Source organism: Scyliorhinus torazame, chromosome 9, assembly GCF_047496885.1.
Source record: "Scyliorhinus torazame isolate Kashiwa2021f chromosome 9, sScyTor2.1, whole genome shotgun sequence".
In the NCBI taxonomy this organism is placed as follows: domain Eukaryota; kingdom Metazoa; phylum Chordata; class Chondrichthyes; order Carcharhiniformes; family Scyliorhinidae; genus Scyliorhinus; species Scyliorhinus torazame.
The window spans coordinates 24,175,298-24,198,209 of record NC_092715.1 but is presented as its reverse complement, the minus strand read 5'-3'; the positions used below and the strand labels follow the sequence as shown (position 1 = coordinate 24,198,209).

At 50.2% G+C, this 22,912-nt stretch overlaps 1 protein-coding gene across 10 annotated transcripts in view; it reads right to left on the bottom strand.

Annotated features, from left to right (window-relative positions):
- htt (huntingtin) overlaps nt 1-22,912 on the bottom strand; it is a 310,292-nt gene that overhangs the window by 193,075 nt on the left and 94,305 nt on the right. For 4 of the 10 annotated variants that reach the window (XR_011948987.1, XM_072515702.1, XM_072515706.1 and 1 more), the window contains 4 exons: nt 15,798-15,916; nt 9,102-9,216; nt 8,870-9,007; nt 1,321-1,479 (listed from right to left, as the gene is read on the bottom strand). Coding sequence is in view for 9 of the 10 variants with exons in the window: in XM_072515702.1 (XP_072371803.1) it covers nt 1,321-1,479; nt 8,870-9,007; nt 9,102-9,216; nt 15,798-15,916 (531 nt within the window). In the remaining variant the exon portion in view is untranslated. The remainder of the gene's footprint in view (nt 1-1,320; nt 1,480-8,869; nt 9,008-9,101; nt 9,217-15,797; nt 15,917-22,912) is intronic. The other 6 variants (XM_072515703.1, XM_072515710.1, XM_072515708.1 and 3 more) reach the window with 3 other exon arrangements.

Below are 22,912 nucleotides of genomic sequence, written 5' to 3'. Positions count from 1 at the left end.
CCGCCTTGGAGAACGCTTACCCGGCAATCAGAGGCTGAATGCCCTTGACTGCTGAAGTGTTCCCCGACTGGAAGGGAACATTCCTGCCTGGCGATTGTCGCGCGATGTCTGTTCATCCGTTGTCGCAGCGTCTGCATGGTCTCGCCAATGTACCACGCTTCGGGACATCCTTTCTTGCAGCCAATCAGACGCTGCGACAACGGATGAACGGACATCGCGCAACAATCACCAGGCAGGAATGTTCCCTTCCAGTCGGGGAACACTTCAGCAGTCAAGGGCATTCAGCCTCTGATCTCCGGGTAAGCGTTCTCCAAGGTGGCCTTCAGGATGCGCGACAACGCAGAATCGCCGAGCAGAAACCTATAGCCAAGTTCCGCACACGTGAGTGCGGCCTCAACCGGGACCTTGGATTCATGTTGCATTACATTCATCCCCCACCATCTGGCCTGGGCTTGCGAAATCCTACCAACTGTCCTGGCTTGAGACAATTCACACCTCTTTAACCTGGGGTTACCCCTATCTCTGGATCTGTAAAGACTTAATTACCTGCAAATGCTCGCATTCAAAGCATTGTCTTGCATCTTTGACTTTGTCTCTGTATATATATATATATATATATATATATACACACACGTTTCTGGAACCTACCTCTTCATTCACCTGAGGAAGGAGCAGCGCTCCGAAAGCTAGTGTTTGAAACAAACCTGTTGGACTTTAACCTGGTGTTGTAAGACTTCTTACTGTGCTCACCCCAGTCCAACGCCGGCATCGCCACATCACAACTGGTCAATGTCAGTGATTAAGCCCCATGTGAGCCTCATCCTACCATACTTTATCTAATCCTATAAAAATATCCTCCTGCTGTTTTGCCCCTCAGGAGATGTGGTTAAGTGTAGAATGCTTGGGAGGTGGTGATTTTGAATCAATGGTTCCCAAATCTTTCCACCACTGGGAGTTTTCCATTGCCTTATGTCCAAGTCTGTTGCGAGACTAATTGAACGAGATTGCACAGCACCTTTGTGATATCACGCGACTGCCAGGATGGCCGAAGACAAACTAGGCAGACCATACTCTCTCTACAATTGAACAATTCCTCTAAGCCCACAACATTACTAAAACAAATTAAAACAAAACCGAAACAGAACCTTCTGCAGAAGGGTCATTTGGACTCGAAACGTTAACTCTGTTTCTGGCCACGGATGCGGCCAGATTTGTTGGGTTTATCCAGCATTTTCTGTGTCTACATTAACACAGCAGCCTTGGCACCAATCATGAAGAGAGGCATAGATGGAATTAAAAGAGATGAAATTGCCTATTTACCTGTGGCGCCTCGTACTGCGGCCAGCCAATTTTCTGGATTAAAGCGAGTCTTGGTCAGAACTGAGTGAATGAATGTTGAAGCGAGGAGGGCAGTGGCGCCTCTTATCTGTGGATCTCCATGGTCAACATACTTCAAAATATCAGAAATGCACTGTTCCTCTGCAGAATGAAAAGAATCGAAGATGCATATTGTACCTCTGCGACTTATTCACATAATACAAACTCTTAAAAATACTGGAAATGATTAACGCTTATTGATCTGCTGTGTAAGACACCATTGGTGTAGTGGCACTACACTAGAGTAGTGGCTAATGCAATTGGACCAGCCATCCATAGGTTGGGAGTAACAACCCACAGTGCGCAAGCTCAAATCCCATCATGGCAGCTTGCGGATTTTTATTCAGTTTGAAAAAAAATCTGATTTTGCCATCAGTAAAGGAGGTTGTCAAACGGTCAAAAACCCGAATGATTTCTCGAACATCCTTTCGTGGAAGAATCCAGATGTCCTTACCCAGTCTGAATGATATACCGACTCCAGCAATATAGGCCGACTCTTTAGCTGTCCTCGTCTGTATCAAACTGCTTCAGTTTAAGAAGACAACCCTTCCCAACTAGGGATGGGCGATAAATGCCAACTTCACCTGGGGCGCTCACATCCCGATATTGAGTAAAGGAAAGAGACATTTTGTGGGCATACCTTTCATCTATTCAGACGTAGACTTCAGCTTATGCAGCATATCTGTAGCTCGATGAAAATCAAGTGCATGGAGACTTCCGGTTGCAGCTATGCAGAGCTAAGGGAGACTTCCGGTTGCAGAGCTAAGGGAGACTTCCGGTTGCAGAGCTAAGTCGCACGTTCGGCAGCTCCCACTTGGAACAGACTTTTGGGCTCTTTTCAGGGCCCCCAACGGCATTTTTGCGACATTTCCCGGTGTGGGAAGAAGACTGCAACATTCCCCCGACAGTGTATGGCTTGGATCAGGAGCGGGGCGACTACAAAAGTGGTGGTGAACCCAGAGAAAGTGCGAGGGAAGAAGAGCAAGATGGTGGCGGGCAGGGGCCAGGCAACGTGGATGCAATGGGCGCAGGAGCAGCAGGAGGTTATCCAACGTTGCTTCAGGGAACTCAAAGCGGACCTGCTGGAGCCGATGAAGGCTTCTATTGATAAGCTGCTGGAGACCCAGACGGCCCAGGGGGTGGCGATCCGCGAGGTCCGACAAAAGATCTCCGATAACGAGGACGAGATCTTGGGCCTAGCGGTAAAGGTGGAGGCGCACGAGGCGCTCCACAAGAAATGGCAGGAACGGTTCGAGGAGATGGAGAATCGGTCGAGGCAGAAGAATCTGCGGATCCTGGGCCTCCCGGAGGGGCTGGAGGGGTCGGACTTGGCGGCCTACGTGGTCACCATGTTAAACTCGCTGATGGGAGCGGGGTCCTTCCAGGGGCCCCTGGAGCTGGAAGGGGCCCATAGAGTGTCGGCGAGGAGGCCCAAGGCTAACGAGCCGCCGCGGACGGTGCTGGTGCTGTTTCATCGGTTCGCTGATCGGGAGTGCGTACTCAGGTGGGCCAAGAAATAGAGGAGCAGCAGGTGGGAGAACGCGGAGGTTCGAATATATCAGGACTGGAGCGCGGAGGTGGCGAAGAAGAGGGCCGGGTACAACCGGGCGAAGGCAGTGCTGCACAGGAAGGGGATGAAGTTTGGCAAGCTGCAGCCGGCGAGACTGCGGGTCACCTACAAGGACTGGCACCATTATTTTGAGTACCCGGAGGAGGCGTGGTGTTTGGTCAAGCCGAGAAGCTGGACACAAACTGAGGGTCGGAGGGGTCGGGCGTGGGGATGGTCGGGGATTGTTGTTGTTGTGTTACATTTTGAGGGGGGGGTTCTTTGTTCTTGTTTAGTTTTGGTTCGGTGTGGGTGGTTAGGGTGGGTTGGGCACTGTTTTGGTTGGGTCTGTCGGGTGGGCTCTTGGAGGGGGGCAAGTAAACGGAGTAGGGGGTGGAATGCCGGGAGGGGGGGGTGGGGCCCCGCTGGCGAGGGCGAGGCCCGAGTCGGGGGTGAGGGGACTGGGCCTGTAAAAGGAGCTGCGCCAGAGGAGGTGGGGCCGGGCAGGTGGTAAGCGCGGGCTTTTTCCCACGCTGAAGGCTGGAGGGGGCGGGGTCGGGGTGGGGAAGCACAGGTTTTTTCCCCGCACTTTGGATGGAAGGGGGAGGCGGAGAGCCTGCCGGTGGGTAATGGAGGGGGAGGGGAAGTCCAACAATGGGAGGAGTTGAAGGAGAGGTGTGAGTGGCCGGGGTCAGCTGACTTGCAAGAGTGCAATGGGGGATGCAAAGCAGCTAGGAGGGGTCCTAGCTTTTGGTGGTGGTGGTGGTGGTGGTGGTGGTGGTGGGGGGGGGGGGGGGGGGGGGGTGGGGGGGGGGGGGGGGGGGGGGGGGAAGAACCGGGTTGCTGCTGGTATGGTCAAGGGGGAGCTGGAGCGATTAGAGGGGGTTGGGACGGGTTCTGCCGCCGTGGGGTACGGGCGCGTGGCTGGCCGAGGAGGGGTTATGGCTAGTCGGCGGGGCAGGGGCGGGTAGCCCCCTGATCCGGCTGATAACCTGGAACGTAAGGGGACTGAATGGGGCCGGTTAAGCGGGCCCGGGTGTTCGCGCACTTGAAGAGGCTGAAGGCGGATGTGGTCATGCTCCAGGAGACACACCTGAAGGTGGCAGACCAGGTAAGATTGAGGAAGGGGTGGGCAGGTGAGGTGTTTCATTCGGGGCTAGATGCCAAAAATCGGAGGGTGGTGATCTTGGTGGAAAAGTGGATGTCGTTCGAGGCGTCAAGCATTGTGAAAGACAATGGCAGCAGGTACGTAATGATAAGTGGTAAACTGCCAGGGGAGAGGGTGGTGCTGGTCAACGTGTACGTCCCGAACTGGGATGATGCGGGTTTTATGCGGCGCATGTTGGGTCAGATCCTGGACTTGGAAGTGGGGGGCCTGATTATTTTGGGGGGGGGGGGGGGGGGGGGGGGGGGAGAGAAGAGAGACTTTAACACGGTGTTGGATCCGGCACTGGACCGCTCCAGGTCTAGGACGGGTAGGAGCCGGTGGCGGCTAAAGTGCTGAGGGGTTTTATGGACCAGATGGGAGGGGTGGACCCTTGGAGATTTGCAAGGCCGGGGGCTAGGGAATTTTCATTCTTCTTGCACGTTCATAAGGCCTATTCCTGGATCGACTTTTTTTTGTTATGAGTAGGGCGCTGATAGCGAGAGTAGAGGATACCGAGTACTCGGCGATAGCCATTTCGGATCACGTCCCGCATTGGGTAGACCTAGAGCTGGGGGAGGAGAGGGACCAGCGCCCGTAGTGGCGCTTGGAGGTGGGGCTGTTGGCGGATGAGGAGGTGAGCGAGCGGGTCTGAGGAAGCACAGAGAGATACCTGGAGGCCAACGATAACGGGGAGGTCCGAGCGGGGATGGTCTGGGGGAGGCGCTGAAGGCGGTGGTTAAGGGAGAGCTGATCTCCATTAGGGCCCACAAGGAGAGGAGAGAGCGGGGGGGGGGGGGGTAGTCAGGAGGTATGTGAAGGGACTGTTAAGGGAGAGGCATAGCCTCCAGGCCGAATTCGACCTGTTGACCACCAGGAAGGCGGAGGTGCAGTGGAGGAAGGCCCAGGGGGCGGTCTACGAGTGTGGGGAAAAGGCAAGCCGGATGCTGGCGCATCAGCTTCGGAAGCGGGATGCAGCTAGGGAGATCGGGGGTGTTAAGGATAGGTGAGGAAGTGTGGTGCGGAGTGGGGTTGGCATCAATGGGGTCTTCAGGGACTTTTATGAGGAACTGTATCGGTCTGAGCCCCCACTGGAGGAGGGAGGGATGGGCCGCTTTCTGGACCAATTGAGGTTCCCAAAGGTGAAGGAGGGACTGGTGGCGGGATTAGGGGCCCCGATTGAGCTAGAGGAGCTGGCCAAAGGGATAGGGAGCATGCAGGCGGGGAAGGCACCGGGGCCGGACGGTTTCCTGGTCGAATTCTACAAAACATATGTGGACCTGTTGGTCCGTTGCTGGCTAGGACCTTCAATGAGGCAAGGGAGGGGGGGCTTTGCCCCCGACGAATTCCCGGGCACTGATCTCTTTGATCCTGAAGCGGGACAATGATCCCCTGCAGTGTGGGTCTTACAGGCCGATTTCATTGTTAAATGTAGATGCCAAGGTGCTGGCGAAGGTTTTAGCCACGAGAATTGAGGATTGTGTGCCGCAGGTCATCCACGAAGACCAGACGGGGTTCGTGAAGGGGAGGCAGTTGAACCTGAACATTATTATGATGCCGGTGAGGGAGGGGAAGGCAAAGATAGTGGCGGCGGTGGACACTGAGAAGGCATTCGATAGGGAAGAGTGGGGGTACTTGTGGGAGGTGCTGAAGAGGGTTTGGGGAGGGGTTCGTCAGGTGGGTTAGGCTGTTGTACGAGGTCCCGATGGCGAGTGTGGCCACGAACAAGAGGAGGTCTGAGTACTTTCGGTTGCACCGAGGGACATGGCAGGGGTCTCCCCTGTTCCCCCTGCTCTTCGCACTGGCGATTGAACCCCTGGCTATGGCACTGAGGGAGTCGAGGAACTGGAGGGGGTTGGTGCGGGGTGGGGAGGAGCATAGGGTGTCGCTTTATGCGGACAACTTGCTGCTATATGTGGCGGACCCGGTGGGGGGGAATGCCGGAGGTAATGAGGATCCTCAGGGAGTTCGGGGATTTCTCAGGGTACAAGTTCAACATGGGGAAGAGCGAATTGTTCGTGGTTCACCCAGGGGGATTGGCGAGCTCCCACTAAAAAGGGCGGAGAGGAGCTTCAGGTATTTGGGGGTCCAGGTGGCCAGGAGCTGGGAGGCCCTGCATAGACTTAATTTCACGAGGCTGGTGGAGCCAATGGAGGAGGAGTTTAAGAGGTGGGATGCGTTGCCGCCGTCCATGGTGGGTAGGGTGCAGTCAGTTAAGATGACTGTGCTCCCAAGGTTTTTGTTCCTGTTCCAGTGCCTCCCTATTCTTATCCCGAAGGCCTTCTTTAGGCGGGTCAACAGGAGCATAACAGGGTTTGTGTGGGCGCGAGGGACTCAGTGGGTGAGAAGGGTGTTCCTGGAGCAGAGTAGGGATTTTTTTGGGGGGGGGGGCGCTGGCGCTGCCCAAACTCTGTGGGTACTACTGGGCTGCCAATGCGGCGATGGTGCGCAAGTGGGTGATGGAGGGGGAGGGGGCTGCATGGAAGAGGCTGAAGACGGCATCTTGTGAGGGTACAAGTCTGGAGGCGCTGGCAACGGCGCCGCTGCCGCTCCCTCCAAGGAGGTATACCACGAGCCCGGTGGTGGCGGCTGCCCTCATAATCTGGGAGCAGTGGAGGCGGCATTGGGGGGGGGGGGGGGGGGGGCCTCGGCGTGGACCCCAATACGGGGGAACCACCGGTTTGCCCCAGGGAGAACAGGTGGAGGGTTTTTGGGGTGGCACAGGGCAGGGATACGAAAGTTGGGGGACCTGTTTGTGGACGGGAAGTTCGCAAGCTTCGGTGAGCTGGAGGAGAAGTACAGGCTCCCCCCGGGGAACACCTTCAGGTACTTGCAGGTAAGGGCGTTTGTCAGACGGCAGGTGGTGGAATTCTCGAGGCTACAGCCACACACAGTACAGGACAGGGTGCTCTCGGGGGGGTGGGTGGGAGTGGGGAAGATGTCGGAAACTTACCAGGTGATGCAGGAGGAGGAGGCGGCCTCGGTGGTGGAGGTGAAAGGTAAGTGGGAGGAGGAGTTGGGAGAGGAGATTGAGGAAGGGACGTGGGCAGATGCCCTAGGGAGGGTGAAGTCTTCCTCATCGTGCGCGAGGCTCAGCCTCATACAGTTTAAGGTGCTGCACAGGCACACATGACCGGGACAAGAATGAGCCGGTTTTTTGGGGGTGAGGACAGGTGTGTTAGGTGCTCAGGGAGCCCAGCAAATCATACCCATCTGTTCTGGGCATGCCCAGCGCTGGAGGAATTTTGGAAGGGCATAGCGAGGACGGTGTCGAGGGTGGTAGGGTACAGGGTCAAACCGGACTGCGGGCTGGCAATATTTGGAGTGGCAGAGGAGCCGGGAGTGCAGGAGGCGAAAGAGGCCGGAATTCTGGCCTTTGCGTCCCTGGTAGCCCGGCGAAGGATTCTTCTTCAGTGGAAGGATGCGAGGCCCCCAAGCGTGGAATCCTGGATCAACGATATGGCGGGGTTCATTAAATTGGAGAGGGTGAAATTCGCCTTAAGAGGGTCGGTACAAGGGTTCTTTAGGCGGTGGCAACCGTTCTTAGACTTCCTGGCAGAACGGTAGACATTGGTCAATGGCAGCAGCAACTCGGGGGGTATTTACACTGGAGGGTCCAGGGGGGTGTATATACCTGTTGTGTTAAGTCGGGGTATTAATGTTAATTTATTATTTATGTACAGGGGGGAGGGGGGTATGGAGGGTTGCTTTTCTCGACCGTGTTTTGTACTTAACCCTGTTGGGTTCCTTTTTCATTTTGTTATTGATATTTAATGAAAACCTTAATAAAAATGTTTTTTTTTTTAAACCTCAAATAATGTAATACCTGGTGAGTTTGGGATGAAAGGAGGATTGTGGGCAGAAATACAGAGGAGCAGAAGGGAAGGGGAGAAAACGCAAAAGAAGGGAATGGGGAGGAAGGAGGTCAGGTCAGTGGGAATGAAGAATTGGAGGAAGAGGATGAAGATGATTGTGGGGAGGAGACACTTTTTACAGATGCACCATAGAAAGCATCCTATCTGGCTTCAGCACAGCCTGGTATATCAACTGCTCGACCCAAGACCCCAAGAAACTTCAGAGGGTCGTGAACACAGCCCAGTCCTTCACACAAACCTGCCTCCCATCCATTGACTCCATCGACACCTCTCGTTGCCTGGGGAAAGCGGGCAGCATAATCAAAGACCCCTCCCACCCACGGCTTACTCACTCTTCCAACTTCTTCCATCGGGCAGGAGATACAAAAGTCTGAGAACACGCACATACAGACTCAAAAACAGCTTCTTCCCCACTGTTGCCAGACTCCTAAACAACCCTCTTATGGGCTGACCGGATTAATACTACACTCAATGCCGGTATACTTCACTCAATGCCGGTGTCTATGTATTTACATCATGTACCTTGTATTGCCCTATTATGTATTTTCTTTGCATGTACTAAATGATCTGTTTGAGCTGCTCACAGAAAAATACTTTTCACTGTCCCTCGGTACACGCGAGAATAAGCAAATCCAAATCCAGAAGGGGGAGAGAGATAAAGGCAGAGGTGGCAGCGGATGAAGATGGGAGTTTGAGCGATGATGGCGGAAAGGACTAGAAGGAAAGAAAGATGTAGGCAGAGGTGGTGGGGACAAAGTGGTCATTTCCCACATTTAATAAACAACAGATAAATACTGATGCACCAATTCTGCAATGATAACACGGCTCTCCTTTGTGTAGCTGGCACACTCTTTCAATGTCAGGAGATCGCACCGTAACAAGTAGACCAAGTGTCGGTCTTAGAAACATTTCAATCCTTTCCATTACCTTGGCTCTCTAAAACTTCAAGTGGGGTCCTGTACAGTTTATTGAAGAAAGCTTCAGGGTGAAGCCCAATGGCAGTTCCAACACAACTCACTGCCAGTGCTTTGACACTGACCCTCACTTCTCTGTCGGGGATAAGACCTGTATCAAAGCAAAGTCCAGAATGACGGTCAATATCCCACAGTACAAACAAAACAACCCAATGTTCAAGCCAGCCAAATTTATGGTTGCTTACCATTCTTCTGTCCCGTTAAAAGAAAAGATGCACTAAGGAGGCGAACACAATGGATCAAAGGGGCAGCGTTCTCATCCGTGTAATGGCCAATGTCTCCCTTTATCCGGCAAGGCTGCTTTTGGACAAAAATAGATAGGTGTACAATTTCTGCATGTATACAATCAAACACTTCACTCTCAAACACTTCACTCTCCCTGAGCACATTGAGCCATGAGGTATGCCACTAGCGGCCCTTTCTAGTCACTCAGCTGGTTGGGGGTAGCAGAGCTGTTCTGATCAGAGAGGCCCCATGTTCAATCTCCCATCAGTCTTATCGTCGATCTCAGCCACAGGGACATTAATTGGCCTCAGCGTTACACAGGAGGGATTTGGTCAGGGTTTGCACTCCCACTCACCAGCCAGCAATCTCTGCTGAAAGACAGTATGTGGCTATCAAGTGAGAGCCCTCTGCAATGCCACCAGTAGAGACCGGGTAATCAAGGCCTGCATCTAAAAAGTGAACAGCTTAGCAGAGATCCATGATCCACAATGCTGCAGGACATGGAATCGGTCTGCAGCCATCCACTTGTAAACAGCAACCCAACATCAGGGGTAAAAACCACAATTCCAACCCCTGACAATGGCAAAGTTCAATAACTGCACAGGTTCCACCCAGGGTAGGATAACAATAAGATTCTTGGCAGTTGCACTCCGCCTGGAAACACCCACGGTAAACTCCCAAATATAAAGCTTGAAAACAAAATGATTATATGGAAAGGTGCACAGTAACAGAAACTTACTAAACACATACAGAATTTTGATAATAAATTAGTCCTGAGGTCATTACAACACAGGAGACCATTCAGCCCATCAAGGTCATTCAAATGAGCAAACAGGTCAAAACAATCTTGCAGGTTGATTAAATCCAAGAATAAAATATAATAGGAAAATGCCACATAGATGCAAATTATTGTGTGTCAACCATAGACGTGGAGAAATAAATTGAATTTATACAACAACTTTCTCATCCACAGGGAGTCCCTAAGTGCTTAACGTGCAATGAATTACTCTTTTTTTGTGTGCAGTCCTCATTATGTTCAGCAAATGTGTTTGCCAATATGCGCAGAGCAAGGTCCCACAAACATGGTATATGACCAGTTAACCAACTTTTGGTAGTGTTGGTGGAGTGAGGAATGCTGCAAATAGTGAATTAGAAACTCCTAGGGCAGCACTGCGGCGCAGTGGGTTAGCATTGCTGCCTCACGGCGCCGAGGTCCCAGGTTCGATCCCGGTTCTGGGTCACTGTCCGTGCGGAGTTTGCACATTCTCCCCGTGTTTGCGTGGGTTTCGCCCCCACAACCCAAAAGATGTGCAGGCTAGGTGGATTGGCCACGCTAAATTGCCCCTTAATTGGAAAAAATAAATTGGGTAGCCTAAATTTTATTTTATTTTATTTTTCAAAGGAACTCCTGTGGCACACGAACAGGCAGTAGGTTCAAAGTCTCAATCAAAAAGTGGCACCTCCAACAATACATCAATCTCTCGGATCTGCTCAATGCAGCAGAGATGATGCATTTGTATGCTAGAGTGGCGTTCGATCCCCCAACTTTCTGACTGGATGATGCATTGCACAAATTCATGTTTTGGATTGATGACTGTCCATCAGAACTGGTGATAACATTATAATCTGAAACTTTAACTCTGTTTCTCTCTCCACGGATGAGTACTTCCAGCATTTTCTGTTTTGGTTCAGATTTCCAGCATCCTGCTTTTATCTGCAAGTTCGACGTCTTTTAAAAAATTCAGCTTTTCTATTCTTACGATCAAAATGAATAGCCTCACACTCGCCACATTATACTCCCATCTGTCACCTTGCAGCCGGTTCACTTAACCTGTCTATATAATCGCTCTGCAGCCTCTTGTGCCCTCCTCACAGCTCAGATTCCCACCTAGCTTTGTATCATCAGCAACTTAGATTCATTCACAGATTCTTTGTCGAAGTCATTAATGAAAAATGAAAATCGCTTATTGTCACGAGTAGGCATCAAAGAAGTTACTGTGAAAAGCCCCAGTTGCCACATTCCAGCGCCTGTTCGGGGAGGCTGGTACGGGAATCGAACCGTGCTGCTTGGTCTGCTTTAAAAGCCAACGACTTAGCCTAGTGTGCTAAACCAGCCCCTCATTTATAATGTTAATTATAAATAGCAGAGCTCCTACCACAGATCCTGCATCACTCCACTAGTTACAGACTGCCAACTTGAAAATGCCCCCTTCTTCCTACCCTCTATCCATGCTGATATGTTCTCCTCCCCCCCCCCCCCCTTCACTCCACAACACCTTATCTTGCATGAGACATAGGAGTGGAAGTAAGGCCATTCGGCCCATCGAGTCCATGCTAACCTTTTGTGTGGTACCTTATCGAATGCCTTTGGAAATCCAAGTACCTTTATTCTTTTTGACAGGAAAACCTGCTACACGGCTCCACCATTCAGTGTAACAGATGCACTGAAGGGAAACTTTCTGTGGCTCCAATATGCCAAAATGTTACAGGTTGAGACTTGTTAAAGAGAAGCCCTGTAAACAGAAGGTTCACAGAAAACTTCAGGTCAAAGTGAAGGGCACAATATGTAACTGCAAATGCTATTTGGGCTTTTGAATTCCCAAACCAGTCACATCTGCAAGTTATCTGCGTAAATTTCCTAGCTGTATGCAATCAGTCAATTTACCAACTGTGATGATACTCCACTCCTCTTCCCATCCGAACCCCTTGTGCTCCTCTCCAACTCCTCTATCATGTTCCCTGTTCCAGTGTCAATGTACTACACTTTCACTTCTGGGTCAGAAGATTATTCAGTGTGCAACTCATGACAAGATTCAAATTCATTCTGGGCTGGTACACCATGCTGAGGGACTGCTGCACGATTAGAAGGGGCCATTCCATGGATACCCTGTCTATCTGTCCAAACAGGTGTTATCCATCACCTGGCACTCTTCGAAGGAGTACAGAATCTTTCAGCACCCTGACCGACAAGCCTCGCAAAACCATAAGCACCAAAACAAAATTGATTAGCAAGCAACAATGAAATGAATAGTCAGACATCATTTGCATGTAAATATCTACATATCTAGGGCTGAACTTCAAAATGTAATGCATGGTGCTCAGCAATTTAAGACTTTTTCCACAATAATAAATGGATCAAATTTATATGATGATACATTTTGGATTCCAGCTTTTGCTGGATAATGCAAGAGGACGATGACATTTAATTTTTTGCACCAAGAAAGAAGATGTTGATGAAGAGGATAGCAATTCAGCCCACCTTAATGCCAGAAGCCAGGAATATTCTAAATCTTCCCCTTTGACGTGGGCAGGCAGATAAAATGGTCCAGAAGGCGCATGAGAAACTTGCCTTTATTAACTGAGGCACAAAATATAAGGGCAGGGAGGTTATGTTGAAACTGTATAAAACACTAGAAAGTCCACTGCTGAAGTACTGCGTGCATCTCTAGTTACTGCACTTGGTGCAGAGAGAATTAATTTTTAAAATCCATTCATGGGTTGTATGCATCGCTGGCTAGACCAGCATTTCTTGTCCAGCCCTAATTTACAACTGTGTTGCCGGGACTGGAGAATTTGACTTACAAGGAAAGACTTGATAGGTTAGGGTCGTTTGCCTTGGAACAAAGGAAACTCTCGGGAGATTTAAGCGTCTAAAATTAGACAGCGTGAAAAAAGGCCCTGTTCTCCTTGGTTGAGGAACCTGCAATTGGGGGGATAGATTAAGAATGAGGTAGGTCAGATGGGATCTGGGGGGAATTTATTTTCAAACGGAGGGTCATGGGGATCTGGAATTCACTACCTGAAAGCGTGATAGAGGCACAAACCCTCATTAACATTGAAAAGGTACTTAGAGATCTTGAAGGCTATATTGAGCAAGAGCTGGAAAGTGGGATTAGGTTGAATGGCTAGTTGCCAGTTAGTGTGGACAAGGAGGACAGAATGGCCTTGTTCCATGCTGTAAACTTACATGATCTTTGATTCAATGAGCCGGGAAATGGGATAAGCACTGGAACAGGGAACGTCTAGTAAGACCGGCACAGTGGGCCAAATATCTTGAGTCTGCAATTCCAGGCTTGATGGTTTTCTAGACTGAAGCTCAAAACCTTGCATGATGTTACCGTTACACAGAGAGAACTGAACAGAGCACTGAAATTGAAACAAGTCTGCCAAAATCAAACTGCAAGACCAAACACTTTTAAGTGTGGTCCTCAGCTTGTCACGCCAACTTCACATCGGCAATGGCAGTCAGGAAATTAACAACATGGAATCTGTATAAACATATTTGCTGGACTGAAGGTGAAAGAATATGAAAGATAGGTCTGTGCTCCACACGAGCCTCTTCCCGCCTTGCTTCATCTCAATCCATCCGCAGAAAATTAGCAGGGTGATCAGTCAGTTGTGTCCCTGTGTGGGAAACCTGGCTAACTTATTCTTTTTCTCTTTCAACAGGAGCTTCCTGACCAGATTTTCTCCGAACACAACATATTCTTAATTGTTGGCGCAATCGGTCTTGATCACTTTGTCCAGTCGTCCATTTCATTGTTGGAAATCTGTTATAATCAATCATATAACGATGTTGCTTGGTCCAAGACCCTTTCAATAACAGGAAACAGTCTGATTCTATTTACACTGCCCTAACCTTTCACAATTTTAAACATCGTATAATCCCCTTTCTAACAAAAATAGGTTGAATTCTTCAGATCCTTCTGTGTCCCCTAGTTCTTGTATCATCAGAGAATGGGAATCGCCTACCTTATCCACACCGGTCATAATCTTGAACAACTTTATCAAATCTCAGTTTTGTTTGCTCCACGGAAAACAACTCCGACCTAACCTTGCAGCTAAACCCACCCCCAATTCCTGGAACCATTCTAGTAAATATCCTCTACACCTTCTTAGAGACCCTCACATCCTTCATAAAATGTGGAGGCCAGAACTGGATGCAGTGTTCTACTTGTGGCCTAACCAGAGCTTCATAAAGGTTCAGCATAACTTCCCTTTGAATAAATTATTGAAGAATAAGATAAACGCGTGTAAGTGTTCCCACCCAGCACGGATATGCCATGTTCATCGTAAACGTACACATTGACCCTCTCCATCTCATCAACCTTATCAAGATGTGGAGGTGCTCATATTGGTGAGTGACATGTTTTTCCACCTCTGTGTTCAGCGCTTTCAGATGAAGGATAGCTCAAAGCAGATGCACAAAAACAAGACTCCAAACACCAAGGCTGTAACCTAACATTTATTACAGTAGATGCTAGCTATCACGCGATCCAAAATCTCAATGAGCAAACTAACTGCTGTCAAAATGGCCAGTTTTGATGCTCATGCCTACTGGGACCAGGATTGACCGAAAATGAGACTTTGTAGGAAGGGCCACTTCAGAAATATTGGAATGCAAATTCTACTCTCAGAGAACTAATTCCTGACCATTGCAGCAATAATATTGCATAACACAGCTCCCTTGTCAAAGCCTAAATATCACCAGTGCAACAGGAAATGTTTACCACAGGGCACAGTGCAGAGAAGAAGCCAATTGGTAACGCACAGACAACTCAAAAGTAGAAACATTTGGAGCTTTGAATATAATAGAATGATAGTGGTACTTTGTGCCTGTGATGGTGGTTTGAAAGAGCTATCCAATTAGTCCTACATAACCTAATCCTCCCTCTTTTCTCATTTGACATCCCTTTTGAAATGGGCTATTGAATCTGCTTCTACCATACTTTCAGGCAATGGATTCCAGATCAAAGTAAATTAGTCGCATGGTGACCAAGTCTCTTACCAGTGGAAGCTATTTCTCCCTATTCACTCATCAAAACCATCACTTTGAACATCTCTATTGGTTGCCTTATTGAAGAAAGGATGCAAATACATTCAAAACAGTTTAGAGAAGGTTTACTAGACTAATACCTGGGTTGGGAGGGTTGTCTCATGAGGAAATGTTGGACAGGTTAGGCTTGCATCCCCTGGAGTTTGGACAAGAAGCGACATGATTGAAATATACAAGATCCTGAGGGGTCTTGGCAGGGTGGATGTGGAGAGGATGTTTCCATTTGTGGGAGAATCTAGAACTGGAGACTACTGTTTAAAAATAAGAGGCTGCCTATTTAAGGCAGAGATGGAGAGCTTTTCTTCTCCCAGAGGATCATGAGTCTTAGGTCCTTGATGCCATTAGACACAGTGCTAACCACTGCGCCACCGTGCCGCCCTCCCTGGCACCTTTTAACAACAATAATTTGCTTTTATACAACACCTTTAAATGCACCAAAACGCACTAAGGACATACAGAAAAGCATTATCAAATACCGAAATGAAAAAGATGATGTGGGGTCACCAAAAGCTTGTTCAAAGAGGCAGGTTTTGAGGGGCGTCTTAAAAAAGAGGGGAGCAGGGCGGAGAGATTTCGGGAGGCAACTCCAGGGTTTAGAGCCGTGGCAAACGATGGCACAGCCACCAATGGTGCAGTGAATGAACTCAGGACCAGCACTGGAAAAGTGCAGAGACCTCATCTGCAAGGCCGCGACATCCTTTCTAAACGCACAATGCCCAGGATCACACCGTGTATTCTAGTCTCCCACCAGTGGTAACAGTTTCTCCTTATTTACTCTATTCAACCCTTGATTAAGAAATACAACATAAAGACATCTCACCTTGGTGTCAAGATCTGCAGCCTCAACACAGTCATCCTTCGCGACAAAACGATCAACGCTGCTGTCAGAGGACTGCCGGCTGTGGCCCATGTGACTTAACAAATGAGATTTGTTTACTGCTGTAAGATTAAGAGAAATTATTTTTCTCCTCTGCTTTTCTATATTAAATAAAGATTTGCTATCCTCATTTTCTAAGTCAACTTGTTCCACTCCCGGGCTAGATTAGAGGCAGATGACCTGCCCCCGGACATCCACAACTCTAAAACGCAGTCCATCTTGAGCACACAATCTAGGCTGACACTCTAACACAGTGCTGAAGGATTGCACTGCATTGTAGGAGGCATAATTTGACAAATGAGGCACTGGATCGAGGTTACCTTTCCCTGTTCTGGTGGTTCAGGCGAAAGTCAAGGACCCCACGGCACTATTTGGGCAAAGTCGAAAGTGTCTTAATCCAACACTTCCCCCTCAGCAACATCACCAAAAACAAATAAACTGGTCATTAACCTCATTACGGTTTGTGGAATCTTACTGTGCACAAAATGGCTGCTGCCTTTGCCAATGTAACAGTTACTGAATTTGAAGAACATTCATTGTACATGAAGCGCTTTGAAACATTTGAGAGACGCAGTAAGGCACTATATAATTGCAGAGTAAAGTCCTCCCCGGTCAGTGAGGGCACGTAAGCAGCCCAAGGTTAGTTCAGTCTCCAAGTTCTCTCTCTCTCTCTGACAAGATCAAGAGCTCCCCATGCAAGTGATTATAGTTTTCAAACGTGCAAACTACTAAAGGGCACAGCAGATGCTCTGCATGCAGAACTTGAGCTGCAATGTATGTTATTTGGGCTTTTCTCAAACTCCTTTAGAGTGTTAGTTCGCAAGGTGACATGCTGGAATATCCAACTGCATCCTTGTGAGGAAACGTTAGGTGAAGGTAGGCACTTCATCATTTTCACCATGCATGCATGGTGGATTGGGATGGGAGGGGAGACAGATGGATCCGACTGGCAACACTCTCACCTCAGCTCCAGAAGTTGGGAACTCTGAGCACCTGCAAGACACTTGACACTCCAGCAGAGCAATCAAGCTGTGCAGCATTCTCAGGAGATGCTGCCATTCACACAAGACATTAAAATACCAGAAGACAGAGGAGCAGAATTAGGCCCATCAAGTCTGCTCCGCCATTCAACCATGGCTGATATTTTTCTCATCCCCATTCTCCTGCCTTCTCCCGATAACCCCTGATCCCCTTATTAATCAAGAACATATCTATCTCTGTCTTAAAGACACTCAGTGACTGGCCTCCACAGCCTTTTGCGGCAAAGAGTTCCACAGATTCACCACCCTCTGGCTGAAGAAATTCCTCCTCATCTCGGTTTTAAAAGATCGTCCCTTTAGTCTGAGATTGTGTCCTCTAGTTCTAGTTTTTCCAACAAGTGGAAACATCCTCTCCACGTCCACTCTATCCAGGCCTCGCAATACCCTGTAAGTTTCAATAAGATACCACCTCATCCTTCTAAACTCCAACAAGTACAGACCCACAGTCTTCAACCGTTCCTCATACGACAAGCTCTTCATTCCAGGCATCATTCTTGTGAAGCTCCTCTGGACCCTTTCCAAGGCCAGCACATCCTTCCTTAGTTACGGGGCCCAGAATTGCTCACAATACTCCAAATAGCGTCTGACCAGAGCCTTATACAGCCTCAGAAGTAGATCCCTGGTCTTGATCCCTCACTAAGGTAGGACTCCTGCGTTGATGCACTGGAAGAAGACAGCACCATAAAAGGCAGCACCTTCCAAACCCCCAAACTCTACTCCTTCCTCAGCACCTTCCAAACCTGCAACCACCACTCCCTCAACAGCACCTTCCAAACCTGCAACCACCACTCCCTCAACAGCACCTTCCAAACCTGCCAACCTCCACTTTCTCAACAGCACCTTCCAAACCTGCAACCTCCACTCCCTCAACAGCACCTTCCAAACCTGCAACCTCCACTCCCTCAACACCACCTTCCAAACCTGCAACCTCCACATCTTCAACAGCACCTTCCAAACCTGCCAACCTCTGCTCCCTCAACATCACCTTCCAAACCTTCAACCTCCACTCCCTCAACAGCACCTTCCAAACCTGCCAACCTCTGCTCCCTCAACAGCACCTTCCAAACCTGCCAACCTCCACTCCCTCAACAGCACCTTCCAAACCTGCAACCTCCACTCCCTCAACAGCACCTTCCAAACCTGCAACCTCCACATCTTCAACAGCACCTTCCAAACCTGCCAACCTCTGCTCCCTCAACATCACCTTCCAAACCTTCAACCTCCACTCCCTCAACAGCACCTTCCAAACCTGCCAACCTCTGCTCCCTCAACAGCACCTTCCAAACCTGCCAACCTCCACTCCCTCAACAGCACCTTCCAAACCTGCAACCTCCACTCCCTCAACAGCACCTTCCAAACCTGCAACCTCCACATCTTCAACAGCACCTTCCAAACCGTCAACCTCCACATCTTCAACAGCACCTTCCAAACCTCAACCTCCACATCTTCAACAGCACCTTCCAAACCTGCAACCTCCACATCTTCAACAGCACCTTCCAAACCTGCAACCTCCACTCCCTCAACAGCACCTTCCAAACCTGCAACCTCCACTCCCTCAACAGCACCTTCCAAACCTGCAACCTTCACTCCCTCAACAGCACCTTCCAAACCTGCAACCTCCATTCCCTCAACAGCACCTTCCAAACCTGCAACCTCCACTCCCTCAACAGCACCTTCCAAACCTGCAACCTCCACATCTTCAACAGCACCTTCCAAGCCTGCAACATCCACTCCCTCAACAGCACCTTCCAAACCTGCAACCTCCACTCCCTCAACAGCACCTTCCAAACCTGCAACCTCCACATCCTCAACAGCACCTTCCAAACCTGCAACCTCCACTCCCTCAACAGCACCTTCCAAACCTGCAACATCCACTCCCTCAACAGCACCTTACAAACCTGCAACCTCCACATCTTCAACAGCACCTTCCAAACCTGCAACCTTCACTCCCTCAACAGCACCTTCCAAACCTGCAATCTCCACTCCCTCAACAGCACCTTCCAAACCTGCAACCTCTACTCCCTCAACAACACCTTCCAAACCTGCAACCTCCACTCCCTCAACAGCACCTTCCAAACCTGCAACCTCCAAATCTTCAACAGCACCTTCCAAACCTGCAACCTCCACTCCCTCAACAGCACCTTCCAAACCTGCAACCTCCACTCCCTCAACAGCACCTTCCAAACCTGCAACCCCCACTCCCTCAACAGCACCTTCCAAACCTGCAACCTCCACTCCCTCAACAGCACCTTCCAAACCTGCAACCTCCACATCTTTAACAGCACCTTCCAAACCTGCAACCTCTACTCCCTCAACAGCACCTTCCAAACCTGCAACCTCCACTCCCTCAACAGCACCTTCCAAACCTGCAAACTCCACTCCCTCAACAGCACCTTCCAAACCTGCAACCTCCACTCCCTCAACAGCACCTTCCAAACCTGCAACCTTCACTCCCTCAACAGCACCTTCCAAACCTGCAATCTCCACTCCCTCAACAGCACCTTCCAAAGCTGCAACCTCCACTCCCTCAACAGCACCTTCCAAACCTGCAATCTCCACTCCCTCAACAGCACCTTCCAAACCTGCCAACCTCTGCTCCCTCAACAGCACCTTCCAAACCTGCCAACCCCCACTCCCTCAACAGCATCTTCCAAACCTACAACCTCCACTCCCTCAACAGCACCTTCCAAACCTGCAACCTCCACTCCCTCAACAGCACCTTCCAAACCTGCAACCTCCACATCTTCAACAGCACCTTCCAAACCTACAACCTCCACTCCCTCAACAGCACCTTCCAAACCTGCAACCTCCACTCCCTCAACCGCACCTTCCAAACCTGCAACCTCCATATCTTCAACAGCACCTTCCAAACCTGCAACCTCCACATCTTCAACAGCACCTTCCAAACCTGCAACCTCCACTCCCTCAACAGCACCTTCCAAACCTGCAATCTCCATATCTTCAACAGCACCTTCCAAACCTGCAACCTCCACATCTTCAACAGCACCTTCCAAACCTGCCGACCTCCACTCCCTCAACAGCACCTTCCAAATCTGCAACCTCCACTCCCTCAACAGTACCTTCCAAACCTGCAACCTCCACATCTTCAACAGCACCTTCCAAACCTGCCGACCTCCACTCCCTCAACAGCACCTTCCAAACCTGCAACCTTCACTCCCTCAACAGCACCTTCCAAACCTGCAACCTCCACTCCCTCAACATAACCTTCCAAACCTGCAACCTCCACTCCCTCAACAGCACCTTCCAAACCGTCAACCTCCACTCCCTCAACAGCACCTTCCAAACCTGCAACCTCCACTCCTTCAACAGCACCTTCCAAACCTGCAACATCCACATCTTCAACAGCACCTTCCAAACCTGCCAACCTCTACTCCCTCAACAGCACCTTCCAAACCTGCAACCTCTACTCCCTCAACAGCACCTTCCAAACCTGCAACCTTCACTCCCTCAACGGCACCTTCCAAACCTGCAATCTCCACTCCCTCAACAGCACCTTCCAAACCTGCAATCTCCACTCCCTCAACAGCACCTTCCAAACCTGCAACCTTCACTCCCTCAACAGCACCTTCCAAACCTGCAACCTTCACTCCCTCAACAGCACCTTCCAAACCTGCAACCTCCACTCCCTCAACAGCACCTTCCAAACCTGTAACCTCCACTCCCTCAACAGCACCTTCCAAACCTGCAACATCAACTCCCTCAACAGCACCTTCAAAACCGGCAACCTCGATTCCCTCAACAGCACCTTCCAATCCTGCAACCTCCACATCTTCAACAGCACCTTCCAAACCTCAACCTCCACATCTTCAACAGCACCTTCCAAACCTGCAACCTCCACTCCCTCAACAGCACCTTCCAAACCTGCCAACCTCCACTCCCTCAACAGCACCTTCCAAACCTACAACCTCCACTCCCTCAACAGCACCTTCCAAACCTACAACCTCCACATCTTCAACAGCACCTTCCAAACCGTCAACCTCCACAGCTTCAACAGCACCTTCCAAACCTGCAACCTCCACATCTTCAACAGCACCTTCCAAACCTGCAACCTCTACTCCCTCAACAGCACCTTCCAAACCTGCAACCTCCACATCTTCAACAGCACCTTCCAAACCTGCAACCTCCACTCCCTCAACAGCACCTTCCAAACCTGCAACCTCCACTCCCTCAACAGCACCTTCCAAACCTGCAACCTCCACATCTTCAACAGCACCTTCCAAACCTGCAACCTCCACTCCCTCAACAGCACCTTCCAAACCTGCAACCTCCACTCCCTCAACAGCACCTTCCAAACCTGCAATCTCCACTCCCTCAACAGCACCTTCCAAACCTGCAACCTCTACTCCCTCAACAACACCTTCCAAACCTGCAACCTCCACTCCCTCAACAGCACCTTCCAAACCTGCAACCTCCAAATCTTCAACAGCACCTTCCAAACCTGCAACCTCCACTCCCTCAACAGCACCTTCCAAACCTGCAACCTCCACTCCCTCAACAGCACCTTCCAAACCTGCAATCTCCACTCCCTCAACAGCACCTTCCAAACCTGCAACCTCTACTCCCTCAACAACACCTTCCAAACCTGCAACCTCCACTCCCTCAACAGGACCTTCCAAACCTGCAACCTCCACTCCCTCAACAGCACCTTACAAACTGCAACCTCCACTCCCTCAACAGCACCTTCCAAACCTGCCAACCTCCACTCCCTCAACAGCACCTTCCAAACCTGCAACCTCCAGTCCCTCAACAGCACCTTCACAAACTGCAACCTCCACTCCCTCAACAGCACCTTCCAAACCTGCCAACCTCCACTCCCTCAACAGCACCTTCCAAACCTGCAACCTTCACTCCCTCAACAGCACCTTCCAAACCTGCAAACTCCACATCTTCAACAGCACCTTCCAAACCTGCAACCTCCACTCCCTCAACAGCATCTTCCAAACCTGCAACCTCTACTCCCTCAACAGCACCTTCCAAACCTGCAACCTTCACTCCCTCAACAGCACCTTCCAAACCTGAAACCTCCACATCTTCAACAGCACCTTCCAAACCTGCAACCTCCACTCCCTCAACAGCACCTTCCAAACCTGCAACCTCCACTCCCTCAACAGCACCTTCCAAAGCTGCCAACCTCTGCTCCCTCAACAGCACCTTCCAAACCTGCTACCTCCACTCCCTCAACAGCACCTTCCAAACCTGCAACCTCTACTCCCTCAACAGCACCTTCCAAACCTGCAACCTTCACTCCCTCAACAGCACCTTCCAAACCTGCCAACCTCCACTCCCTCAACAGCACCTTCCAAACATGCAACCTCCACTCCCTCAACAGCACCTTCCAAACCTGCAACCTCCACTCCCTCAACAGCACCTTCCAAACCTGCAACCTCCACATCTTCAACAGCACCTTCCAAACCTGCAACCTCCACTCCCTCAACAGCACCTTCCAAACCTGCAACCTCCACTCCCTCAACAGCACCTTCCAAACCTGCAACCTCCACTCCCTCAACAGCACCTTCCAAACCTGCAACCTCCACTCCCTCAACAGCACCTTCCAAACCTGCAACCTCCACTCCCTCAACAGCACCTTCCAAACCTGCAACCTCCACTCCCTCAACAGCACCTTCCAAACCGTCAACCTCCACTCCCTCAACAGCACCTTCCAAACCTACAACCACCACTCCCTCAACAGCACCTTCCAAACCTGCCAACCTCCACTCCCTCAACAGCACCTTCCAAACCTGCAACCTCCACTCCCTCAAAAGCACCTTCCAAACCTGCAACCTCCATTCCCTCAACAGCACCTTCCAAACCTGCAACCTCCACTCCCTCAACAGCACCTTCCAAACCTACAAACCACCACTCCCTCAACAGCACCTTCCAAACCTGCCAACCTCCACTCCCTCAACAGCACCTTCCAAACCTGCAACCTCCACTCCCTCAAAAGCACCTTCCAAACCTGCAACCTCCATTCCCTCAACAGCACCTTCCAAACCGTCA